The following is a 13,201-nucleotide window of genomic DNA, read 5'->3' on the forward strand; positions in this document are numbered from 1 at the left end:
AAAGTTGCGATATCACTAGATTTTAAACAACTGTCGACGCGACACCCATAGGTCGACAAACACTGGCGTAGGCCAATGCGTCAGCAGTGGTGCCAACTTATATAGAAACACCCGGTATTTTCAGTGGATGTTTAACCACAAGAAATGAAGCACAACTAAGTAAACAGCGCCACATAGCATGGGTTGGTCGAGGTCCATTTGTTAGCTGTATGTTTACACAACCTACAGACCTAAATTGAAAACAGCATCTATTTACGTGGCATTATCGGGAATCCTACGCAAGAAACGAGCAAGGATGTACGAAACGTATTTTATTCCGTTACACGATATTTTTTTAGTTGAAAATAAAGGTGCAAAGATAATATTGTTAAGGGCAGGGATGTCCAACCTGCGGCCCGCCTGATATTTACGTGCGGCCCACCACTTATTGTCACTTTCAGTAGCCTTCATTTAAAACAATTGTTTCAACCATCATCAAAACGTGCAGAACGCGTAGTATTTGATGCACCGGTAGGCCTAATCTTATGTTTTTTCTGATCGATTTTCTTTGGTTAAGTTATGGACTATTGATTTCGACTACGACTGTTTTCCTAAGCCCATTGTATATACACTTTTTTCGCGCGATCACTTTGTGGGAGTGAATATGATGGAGTAGTGATAGGCGATTTATTTCGTTCCATATGTGTAACGTGTGGTTCTTAGCAGTTAACCAAGTAACAAATACGGCTCTTGGTATCTGATTGGTTGGCCACCCCTGTCATATACCGTCATGCCTCAAGACATTTTACCCAACAAACGGACATAGATGGGTTCGGCGGCCGCTGTCTTGTAGTTTCTGCAGAGTAAACTAAACACATTTTCCTCCACAGATCTTATTAATATGTCCATGGCGCATATCTATGTAAGGCAGTCGATATGCGTAGGGTTAATACTGTTCTGTGCCTACAAATAATATTACTTGTCTGTCTGTTCGCTGTCAGTTTGATTATCTTTCAAGAAAGCAAACTATTAAAACGCGAAAAGCAGATACAACAGAAACGCAATGAAACAAATAAGACGGACACAAAGTTGTTAAGCGTAAGTATATGCATAATATTATTGGGATTTTGCAGCATAATGGATCGAGGTTGTTGTAGGACGTATAGTTGGAATATCAAAGCCCATACAGAAGTAGGAAGCATTTTAGACGTTTCGAAAGACGACAGACAGAAGGAAACAAAATAAATACATTATCTAAACCAGGATGGTCAGTGTATGGCGATAAGAGTGTAGGCCGCTGATAAAAACAAGGCCCATTCACGTAACTCGGATATTAAAAACAACTAGTGGTGTAGAACAGGCTTGTTCTGCGTTTATATCAGGATTGTGACCAGTGGTGGGATTCAAATTTTTTGTCAGTCGGTTCTATTACAAAAGTCATATTTTTCAGCCGGTTTTGTTACAAAACGTCATATTTTTCGGCAAATAAACTGAGCAGCGGGCATAGGCAATATTAACACTGTGTCATACGAGTGGATTATAAAAAAAACAAAAATGAAAAGTTAAGTAAATTAAAACTAAATGATGAAAACATATGGGGATTACATTAAACCTGTTTTTATGGGGATTATATTTAACCTAATAAATCGCAAAGAGGTATTTTCCTGAGCTTTAGAAATGGTGTTTAAAATAATTAGAAAAAATTGCGATCTTTCTCGAAAAACAAAAATATTAACAGCAGAATAAAAAAAATGGAATTAGAAGGTTTTATTGACCGACAAAGAGAAATGCACTTAATTGGCAAAGCTTCCATAAGCTCGTTTTTCCGAATAAGCTATAAACCTCGCTTGTGCTCAAATCGCATTGGTGCACACTTGTGTATGAATGTTTAAATTCCAAAGTTAGTCACTAATAACTTAAACTTAAAAAACTAACAGGACAATGTGAGTCCGCCAACCTCACAAGCAAACTCGAGCTCAAGCAAAGACGCCAAGGTCAAGGTCACGCCGCACGAGGTCAAGGTCAAACCACCACGAGACAAGGAAGGCAGGATAACAGCGGTGGTAATCTTCACAACGATGCGATCGGGTTCCAGCTTCACAGGAGAGCTGTTTAACCAGCACACGCAGGTAATGGTGTTTAACCAGCACACGCAGGTAATGGTGTTTAACCAGCACACGCAGGTAATGGTGTTTAACCAGCACACGCAGGTAATGGTGTTTAACCAGCACACGCAGGTAATGATGTTTAACCAGCACACGCAGGTAACGGTGTTTAACCAGCACACGCAGGTAATGGTGTTTAACCAGCACACGCAGGTAATGGTGTTTAACCAGCACACGCAGGTAATAGTGTTTAACCAGCACACGCAGGTAATGGTGTTTAACCAGCACACGCAGGTAATGGTGTTTAACCAGCACACGCAGGTAATGGTGTTTAACCAACACACGCAGGTAATGGTGTTTAACCAGCACACGCAGGTAATGCTGTTTAACCACCACGCGCAGGTAATGGTGTTTAACCAGCACACGCAGGTAATGGTGTTTAACCAACACACGCAGGTAATGGTACACTAGTAGAAAAATAGTATAAAAAATACAGGACTTTCATGTGCAGCAGATTTACATGGGAACACTGTAAAACTTTTACAGTTAAAACGGTAATAAAATTTACAAGGATTTTCTTATCAACGATTGAACAGTATTTTTACAGTTTTTTATGTAAAATGCTGCACACAAAAATCCTGTAAATTTACAGAATTTTTTGGTAATTTTAAAACTATAAATTTCCCTGTTTTGACCGGACCCAAATGGGAACGTTTTTCAGAAGTTCGTTATGATAAAACAGATGAGATAATTTATTTTAATTTTGCGAAAGGTTTAGTTTGCAAAGGTGTGACTTTCAACAAAGAAGCTATTTCAAAAAAATGTTTTAAATTCGCGCAATTCAGTTTTGAGGAGACCATAGTCACGCACCCCCTGGATCCGCCTCTGCCGACGATTTATAACTTTATTTTTCTGCCGTTTAGGATTTCTGTGTTTTATTTAGGTTTTTTACGCATTTGAACCGCTCCACGCGTTTTGGAATCAAGGCCAGGAAACTAACCGCATGAGGGCGCTAGAAGACGTGGTCACGTGCAACTTCAGCCACCTAGCGGAAATGTACAAGCACGCTTTGGTAAGTAAAACTTTTGCCACAAGCATGTCATATTTCAATTTTAGGCGGTTAAACCAGTGGTTTTCAACCGGAAGGTCGCGGCACTAAAGTGTGACATTTTTAACGCTCAAAGGTTCCGAGATATACTTCAAATTCTTTAGGATTCCAATTTTTGCTCCATTGGTAAGCTTTTTAATAAAATTTTTTGTGGAAGATAAAAGCGCTAAAAATCAAAAAGTTTTTTTTCAACCTTGTTGCACAGTTAACGTGCTGTTTCAATCTCGTTTATTGTAACGTTACAGTTAATCACTCAGCAAAAATACGAGCAAGGGTGCCGCGAGCTATTTATAATTTCTGTAGGGTGCCGCAAACCAAAAAAAGGTTGCGAAACACCGGGTTAAACACAAATTAGTGGTTAATTTTGACTTCAAAGGCTTAGGTTTTAAGTATTTTTCTGAAACTTGAGCAGGGAGACAATAATTGTTTAGAGTCAATGCAAAGGGGGGGTCGAGTCCCTCGTCAAACATGGAAGATTTAGGAAAATTGCAATGGGAAATGGAATCTGTTATTGATCCCCATATATTCAATAAAAAAAGTCCAAAAATGACGTGTATAATTTTAACTAATGTACCACCACGCTTTGGTAGGTAAAAATTGTTCAACATTCGAATTGTGACTTGCATGTCATATTTCAATTTATAAGCCAGTTTAACTCAAATCTGTGGTTTCATTTTGACTTCACATACTTCCCGTGTGACATTACTTATTTCTGAAATTTAGCAAGGGGCTCCTAATTGTCTTGAGCCCATGTAAAGGGGGTATCCGGTCACCTCACCATACATGAAACGTTGAGGACCTCTGGTATCTGTTTTCGTCCCAATTATATTCAATTTAAAAAAAACGGAGACCCCACAAGACGTGAAAATGCCAGGTTAAAAATACTGACTTAACTGCTGTAATTTTCCTTAAACTTAGAAATTCCCGATGTTCTATTTAACTTCTATAAGGCGTAGGAAAAAGGCAGAGTTTTAGTCGTTTCACCTACACACAAAAAAGCAATACGGACTATATTCATGAATGATTATTTTTAGTTGGTAACAAAATCGCAGGATGTTTGGTGACACAAAAATGATCACTCAGTTAAACTAAATGAAATGATCACCCAGTTAAACTAATAAAAAAAGATACAATTATTTTGTATATTGGGAAGGGCAATAATATTGAATAATCTGGCACTAGATGAGAGTTGTTTCACCATTTAATTATTGGTGTTTTAGCTGGCTAAGGTAATTATTTCTTTAATTGGCGTAACCCAGAGAAAATAAGCCAAGTGTAACAACAAAGTCCACTAAATTCATATTTCTTTAAATGTGTATTTTCAACAGGGAGCCACCGTGCTATCTGAACTCCACTATATCAAATATAAAACAAACTGTTATCGCATTTCAAAGTGCACTGTCAGGTCGCTTATAGATTTGTTGTACATGCACATAATTCAGCATAGTTCGCTTTCAATAAAAGAGCTTACAGCGCAGAAAAACACATGTTGCCAGTAAGGAGTGCATCGTTGACTGGGTTTTAGAACAATTCGGATACAACTAACGTTGCAGTAAAACAGAATGCGTTAGGAATAAACTGGCCAGTTAACATAAAAGTTTGTTGTAATGACTGGAGTCAATGACATAAAAGTTTTTTTTCAAAAAGCAAGACTTAATAAAATAAAAAAGATTATTATTACATAGGTAAAGGTAATCCTTTTTTAATGTTTTTTTGTGACAAAAAGTGTTGATATGAAATCTAAATTAACCAGTTGATTAAAATAAATTTAAATATGATTTAATATTGCCCCCATACACACAAAATCAATCATTAAGATATACAAACACTGCTGATAAAAGTTAATTATTTGTTAGACCCCTCTGTTCTTGCTAAGGTGTTAACGAATACACACAGTTTTAATAAAAAGTCTGTTGCATTTTGCACTGTTGTAATGACTGGAGTCAATGACATGGATTAAGTCGATGATCTGAGTAATTGTTTTTCAACGATTTTTTCCTATAAAATTTTTCATAAAATTGTTTTTTTTTTTAATTTTAATGTTAAACAATTCGTTGAGTTTTAGTTATTTTTAGTTCAAATATATATTGCTCATAGAATTTGATATATTTAGAAACTGCAGTTTTAAATCTTCATCATTTTGCTGTTAAGCTTTAATTTCCTAAACTTATTTTGATAAAATGGCAAAACTGAATTTCACGTTTTTTCATAAACGTACTAGTCATTTAAACACAGCGATTGTCAAATAAGTAAAATGTCTATTTATGTTTTTAGGAGACCAAAGAAATCAACAACGACAAATCGGCAAGATGTGCCAGTGACAACTTTTGTTTTCGTGGGAAAAGCAAGTTTCTCAGGCGTGACACTGACCTTTGCACCAAAGAAGGTCAAAAATGCGCGGTTCCCTTCAATCCTGAACGTCTTTCTGAAATTTGCAAGAGAAGTCTCTTTCCAGTTGCCAAGGTGTGGTTTGTTAGTCAAATTTATTGAGTAAGGCTTTATACGTGTAACATTTTACCTGCAATGCGAGCCACGGCGCTGATCTAGAATCCTACCACTATTTTTACACTAACTAGTCGAGTTGTCAAAATTAAAATTGAAAGGAAGAAATAAATATGCGAGAAAAAACATAATAATAATACTTGACCCACCCAAACCGAAACGCCAACTTGCACCTGATAATGTTAGCAATATAAAGCTCCCGGGCAAAAGCGCCAGAATATCAAAGCCCATACAGAAGCAAGGGTATAGCACTTTGAAAAGAGATATCCGTAAAGTTTAAAACGGCTTTTGCTTCTTCTGTATGGGCTTTGCTAGTCTTACTGCAATCTAATTAATTGGAATAAAAGACTTACTAAAAAAAAAAAAAAATCTTGCTCTTACTCTTACTACAACCTTCAACCAGTGAGCTCCCAAAATTAAGAGCTTTAAGAATTAAACGCATAAAGCGGGAAAAGATTTCCGAATGTTAGCGCACCTCCCATGCAACATTTTACAACTAGACAGATGAAAAAAAAACTTCCGGTTTGGCAGTTTGTAATGTTTTTATGTTACCAACTTATAAAATAGTGTTCTTTTATTATAAAAGCCAAACACCAAGACAAATGTATACTTCTTTTTACAATTTGTATGAAACAAACCAAATTAACCATCTTTGACATTGATGTGTGTTACAGATTATAGCCGAGCCGTCTTTACAGAAACTCCATCACATCATGGAAAATGACAATCTGGATGTACGAGTGATCCATTTGGTGCGGGACCCGCGCGCCGTTTTGACATCAAGGCGAAAAGTATTCGCAAGGTATTGGAAACATGTGTGCTTCAAAAACCAGTGTTGTAAACAAGTCATTTAAAAGTGACTTAAGTCTAAGTCAAGTCATTTCGAATAAATAACAAGTCAAGTCCGAGTCCCAGTCCAAGTCATCAGTTTGCCAAGTCATAATTAAAGAAGTCAAGTCATAATTAAAGCAAGTCAACTTCAAGTCATGTCCTTGTCATAAAAACAAAACGTTAAACCCATTAGAATTTTAACTCGTATGACTATGAACAATAACTGAACTAAAAACTAACGAAAACGGACCATATAGCATCAAGCAATTAGTTTTTTGTTCAAAAATTGGACAAATAGCTTAATTTTATAAAAAAAATACTTTATTTCAAACCCAAGTCATTTGTTCAAAAGACTTAAGTCAAGTCATTTGTCCGAAAGACTTAAGTCAAGTCAAGTAATTTAAAGTCATTGACTTAACTCATTACGACACTGTCAAAAACCATGGCCGATTATTTTGGCCGATACAGGCTACTACTAGACCAGCTAATTCATTTACTGAGAAAATATAATATTTTTGTGTTTAATTGGATTAGCTCGTTTAACTAAAGTATTTACATTTCTTTGGATAAAATAAAGTACTTCATTATATATATACTTTCGTTAAAACTAAAAATTTTCTTAAAAACAAAACGTGCTGATCCTTTAGTAAACGTCATTGTATACTGTTTTTACAACTTTATCTGTATTTTGCCTAATATACCTTTTAAATAACGTTTCTAAAAAAAATACTTTTTTAAGGTACGACACCTCAGAGGGATTTGAAATTTCCGGGCAAAGCGAATACCTTTGCTCACAAATGGAGTCCAACTTGAACTTTACAGATTGCTTTGAAAAAGAGGAGGGCGATAAAAAATGTGGAAAAAACACACGGAAATGGAAGAACAAGTACATGAGACTTCGCTTTGAGGACGTTTCTTTAAATCCCCAAGAAAGCGCAAAGAAAATATACGACTTTGTCGGATTAAACTTTGATTCCTCTATTAAGGGGTGGATCAACGACAATACAAAAGCTGGTAACTCCAGTGACATCACTTCGTTATTCACGACGAAACGCAACTCGTTGGAGGCTGTCGGCCACTGGCGAAAGATTTTAACTTTTGATGAGGTGAAACAGGCGCAATTAAAATGCCGGAATGTTTTGAAGCGTTTGAATTATAAAACGGTACTAGACGCCGACCATTATAATAATGCAACAGCCGATCTGTGGTGGTGATTTTGTAGATCATTTACTTTTTTCAAACGAGCGTATCGTTACATTATTAGGTTCATGCAGTTTATTTTATTTTTTGCGCCAAGCGTGGTTTTGTAGGCGTCTGTCTGGCGTTAACCATTTTCATGTTGTATTCTATGAAATGTTCCTTCTTATATCCTTAGTATCTACTTATTCTCTTCAAAAGGAACCGCCGTCTCCCGGCCAAGCCAGAACAGTCACCTATGGTATTTTCCGCGATCATTTGTGATGGAATATACCTGTGGTTCCCAAACTGTGGACCATGGCCCAATAGTGGGCCACGAGACCATTTTAGTGGGCAACAGAGCTGTCTGAAAGATGGCAATTGTGCATGTTTGTTTTACTGAACTAATTGTTAGCATTATTTCTAAGTATTTAGAAAATCTTGTAACTGTGAAACATGAATATTTATACGCCTTTACCCTTCATTCATCCCTGTCTGACCAAACAAATTTACTGTTAAAAAAGTGTGGGACTATGTTTTTTAGATTTTAGCAGCTATATGTGCGACCAATCAAACATCATTGGTGAGACAGAGCGTTTTAGTACCATTGTAGAGCAAGAGTCCAAAGTGTTGTTGAAGTTTAGCAGACTAGTCGGAAACTTACTGAAGCTTCTTTTTTGTTTGTCATGTGATATATCAAGTCAGAAAAATACTTCTAGTTTTAAAAAAACTGTTGTTAATCAATGTGCGCTAGCCATCGCGAGAGGTTAAAAATATAGGAAAAACCTGAAAAAGATTTCTTCATAAAATACCCAATTAAAGAGAAGAAATTCATTAATGCCTTAATGAGTCGATTTGTAGTCTCCAGATGAATGGTTTTATTCGAAAAGGCAGTTCAATTGCAGACTTGCAGACTGGCAATTTTGCATGTATAATATCAGCCAGGCTGATTTATCTAATTTGAACGATGCGCTAAACACCGTACAAAAAATTTTACGACACACAGTGGGCCACGAACTGCTTTATAAAAAAAATTGGGCCACGGAATAAAAAAGTTAATCAACTGGAATAAACAAAAAAGGGAATCAACTGGAATAAACAAAACAAGCTAACCGTACAACCAGTAGTAAACCGTTTGGGTTATAAACTATTTTTTATCAAGTGTGAACGGTAATTTTAAACCAGGTAAGAGCTTCTCGATTAACAAATAAAATTGCCAATGTGGGTGCGAACCAGAACGAAATAAACTAATTGCGTATAAACAAACGGTAAATCGGTACGTACGGCAAAAGATCTGCTAATTTTAACGATTGTTACCGGTTTGTAGCCTACATTGGTCAGGTGTTAATAGTTAAGCTACTATTTCGTTAGAATGCGAAAAAAAGAAATTGGCCATCCGACGGACCAATTTACAACACACGGCGGAAAGTCAAAATCGCAGCATAAGCGATACAGCCGGACAAGCAGCTTTTACCTATTCAGCCCAAAGGCAATATGCAAAGTACTATTATTGTCGCCAATTTTAATCAAATAAACTTTTTGCGCTAAACGCGATTTCCACAAGAGTTCGCTCAAAAACAACAGTAGTTTTGAAAATTAAATGACGTCGCGTAATGACGTAAACTTGTGAGGTCATTAAAATGTCCATGTTACCCCAAACAAAAATAATCCTGATCACACGCAGCTAATAAAAAAAGTTCTACGCATTCAGTTATAGCAGGTGCAAAACCTGTGGCCGTTGATTTTTTTCGGTCGGGCACATTTTCAGGTAAATACCAGTGTTTCCCAACCTTAGTTGCAGCGACCCTAATACTAAGCATAAGCATTTCATTCACTGAACGCGGGCGCGTTGGCGCAGTGGTTAGCGCCACTGTCCAGCAATCCTCAGATAGGGGCTCAACTCCCGGCTGAGTACTTTACGCGCGGTGCTTGTGGGCTGAGCACCTGAAAACCGTAGCCCGAAGATCAAGCAGAGAGCGCAAGTCGCGATCAAGTTAATAATCTCTGCAACAGCGCGTCTGCGAGCTGAGCTGGCGGCCGTGGAAGGAGAACAACATCTCTCACTACTTTACAGTGTACATGGTAGTGCAATGTATGGTAACGCGTGCATTGTGATGTACATGTAACGCGCACTCGAATATGTATGTACTGAACTATTTATGGGTGCATTTTAATCAAATATTTATCTCCTGACATCAGTGTTTAATTTTTTCATGGCAACCAGAATGCTAGCGTAGGTTTTTCTCAATTTTTTCTCAAACGTGTAAGCAACAAAATACATTAACAAAATTAAGTTTAAATTTAATTATTATAAACCATGTCGTATTTCTTCCACAGTATTCTCAATTTTTTTCACAAACGCTTTACATCAAAGATATCTTGGTCCACTTATCTTAAATAAACTTTTTGTAAGCGAGCAAAACCCAAGACATTAATAATTAAGTTCAAATTTAAATTATATAAGCCATGTCATTGTATTGTGTCCATCATTTTTTCAAAGATTATACAAATCTTGCTCAGAACCAATATTATTAAATAAGCATATGAAACTACTGCAGTCGGCGACCCAACCAAATGAAACGACAACACAAATTCCATAAGTTGAGAAGCACTGAAGTAAACTGAGTATTTAAATGGAAAATAAGCCTTGTTTGTTTTGTGGCAAGTTTTGATATCTTATTTCAATACAAAAACATAGGGCGCTGGTTAATAAACCTACCACACAACTGATTGTTTGAACACATGTTTAGGTTAGGGTTAGCAATTAGGTCGCGTGGGTTGATTACTATTTTCTGCCTGGCAGTTTCAATTTCGACAACTTGTTTCGTTACTTTAATCTAACTGGTAGAATTCTAGACCAGCACCAAACAGTATAACTTGGAAAATAAATTAGGTTTGTTTTGTGACAAGTTTCAGTTATCTTATATTAATACAAAAACATTGTAACGCCAATGAGGAAAGGGGAAACAAACTTTCTCTTTTATTGCCACTTGCTTCGCTGTGGTTTCTTTTGGCAGATTTTTATCTTGTTTTAATTGTGTCCAAGTTGCACCAAGTTGGGTTGAGATTTCATGAACATTCATACTGCTACAGATAAACTAAAAAGGTTTAAAACATATTAGTTCTAGGCCTTCTGTAATTCAGAAGTGAAAGCAAGCCATAACAGCTTCCAAAGGCTCTTTTAAAGAAAAAAAGTTTTTTAAAGGTCTATACTTAGATTACTTGCCGAAAAACAAAATGATATAAATGTCATGATCAGCAGAGGCGTAGCTAGGGGGGTGCGGTGGGGTACATATGTTCCCAGGCGCCAAGGTACAGGGGTGCCAAAATAAGGCTTACTATAATTTGTATACCATTGCTTCTTCTTTAAGTACAATGGTCTATTCAAATTGAATTGTTTTTCCGGAGAAAGTAAAGTATATTATAACGGAGTATTATGCCTGGCAGCAATAGCTTATTTTTAAGGTATATTATGTTAATGTAATAGAAATTTGTTGAAACATGTTAGAGGGCACGCCAATTTTGTAGCACAATAAAAATTGTTAAAAATGTTTTTTTGTAATCGCACATACTTAAAATAAATTTAAAGGCTATTCAAAGACTGAAAAACAAAGGGTTTATTTAACAACTTTTTAATACACAAATCAATTCAAACACATTAAAAAGCCCAAAGACTTTGAGGCAGCCTTGTAAATTATACATTGCAACTGTGTTTGCACGGTCCGGCTATGCCCAAGTCATAAGTTCGAATGTCGCCACAGGCTAGTTTTACGAGCAGGATGCAGTAGGCAACGATGTTAAGGTTGTTTCTCAACTTGTTTCCCTCTGAGCCTATGTAGCTTAGTAGGTAGAGCGACGGTCCCTGTATGGCTGAGATCGCCCATAATTTATTTAAAGTTGCTGCATGTGGATGGCGTATATTACCATAAACCCGATGATATCCATATTTAACCGAACGTTTTAACCTCGAAAGTTCAAGATTATTTGACAAGCCTGTTGGGTCATTTAAATAAATTAATGAGCGTGGTGTTTTAGTTTCAACATTAACTTCTATTTAAGTCACCAAACCAACTTTAAGATACGCTTTTTCTTGAAAAGACATTAACTTACTGCATAACCAAAATTGTTTGGGTTAAAGTTTTTAATTGTGGCTGTCAAATTGCTAACCTTGCCTGCTGACCAAACGAATCTTGATACTTGCAATTTGCTCTTTCCGTTTATTTTGAACTGGTCACAGACTTCTTCAGAAAATTGTTGGTTGGCTGTTCAGAAAATGTTAAATGCAGCAAAACAATACCACAATTCTACTTTTAAAATATTTTTGATAATGTTTGTTAAAATTGAAGATTTTTGTGAAAATAATTTCTATTTTTTTATTGATTAAATGACTATACTTTTGGTAAAGTAGTTTTTAATTTATCTTGCAATAGTTTTGAGTTATTCAAATAACAAAGTACCTAATAATAAGACTGTAAATTATTTTACAAACATAATTTACCTTGCAATTATCACAACAGTTTTTCAGCACCAATTTAATGTGTCTGCAAAAGGCATAACTTGAGTCATCTATAAAAAATTATATAATGTATTTAACGTGAACAACAAAATGCTACTTACTAGCACTACGTATTAAATAAATATTTTCATTCAATACCGCCTCTTTGCACACCATGGTATACAACAAAATGTAGCTTCTTGGTTATTAACTGATGATGATACAAGCAGGTATCAAAATATCTTAACAAAATGATTCTTCACCTTTTGGTTTTAAAATTCAAAATTAAGCTAAATTTCGTGGGTACACTATGCACGAATCTGTAATGTAGCTTAATTATAAATTTCAAAGCCAAAAAGGTCGAGTAGATCGACACCATCTTGATTAAGACGTTTCGATACGAACTTGTATCATCTTCAGTTAGTGTGACTGAAAAGCAAATCAAAGCTTCACTTATAAAAGGCAGGACGCAATTGTTATCATCAGAGTTTTTACAGTTGGAGCCTTTAGGTGTTGAATAGGTAGAGCGGTGTAGATAAGGTGTCGACGTTCAGTTCAGGGCTGCAGTCTTGAATAGATAGCGACTCGAGTAGCCGCAATCTAAAGACGTCTGAAGCCCCTCCGAGCACTTCGGGTTTGCAAAAATCAACCTTATGGTCCGAGTGCTGCAGAAGATGTCTGCAAACCTCTGATATCTCGTCCACTCTGTGTTCTTTGACCCTCGTTAAAAGATTTTGTCGGGTTTGACCAATGTAGGAGGTCAGAGGTTTGCAGACATCTTCTGCAGCACTCGGACCATAAGGTTGATTTTTGCAAACCCGAAGTGCTCGGAGGGCTTCAGACGTCTTTAGATTGCGGCTACTCGATAACAATTGCATCCTGCCTTTTATAAGTGAAGCTTTGATTTGCTTTTCAGTCACACTAACTGAAGATGATACAAGTTCGTATCGAACGTCTTAATCAAGATGCTGTCGATCTACTCGACCTTTTTGGCTTTGAAATTTA

General features: G+C 36.4%; 1 protein-coding gene across 1 annotated transcript; it reads left to right on the forward strand.

Moving 5' to 3' along the window:
* Positions 1-372: 372 nt before the first annotated feature.
* On the forward strand, positions 373-8,173 carry LOC146162781 (carbohydrate sulfotransferase 1-like). The gene is made up of 6 exons (XM_083385514.1): positions 373-1,077; positions 1,917-2,108; positions 3,028-3,156; positions 5,467-5,655; positions 6,369-6,496; positions 7,265-8,173. The coding sequence occupies exons 1-6, from the start codon at positions 916-918 to the stop codon at positions 7,737-7,739; spliced, it is 1,275 nt and encodes a 424-aa protein (XP_083241640.1). The 5' UTR covers positions 373-915; the 3' UTR covers positions 7,740-8,173.
* Positions 8,174-13,201: the final 5,028 nt, after the last annotated feature.

Source organism: Ascidiella aspersa, chromosome 3, assembly GCF_963924565.1.
Source record: "Ascidiella aspersa chromosome 3, kaAscAspe10.2, whole genome shotgun sequence".
In the NCBI taxonomy this organism is placed as follows: Eukaryota; Metazoa; Chordata; class Ascidiacea; order Phlebobranchia; family Ascidiidae; genus Ascidiella; species Ascidiella aspersa.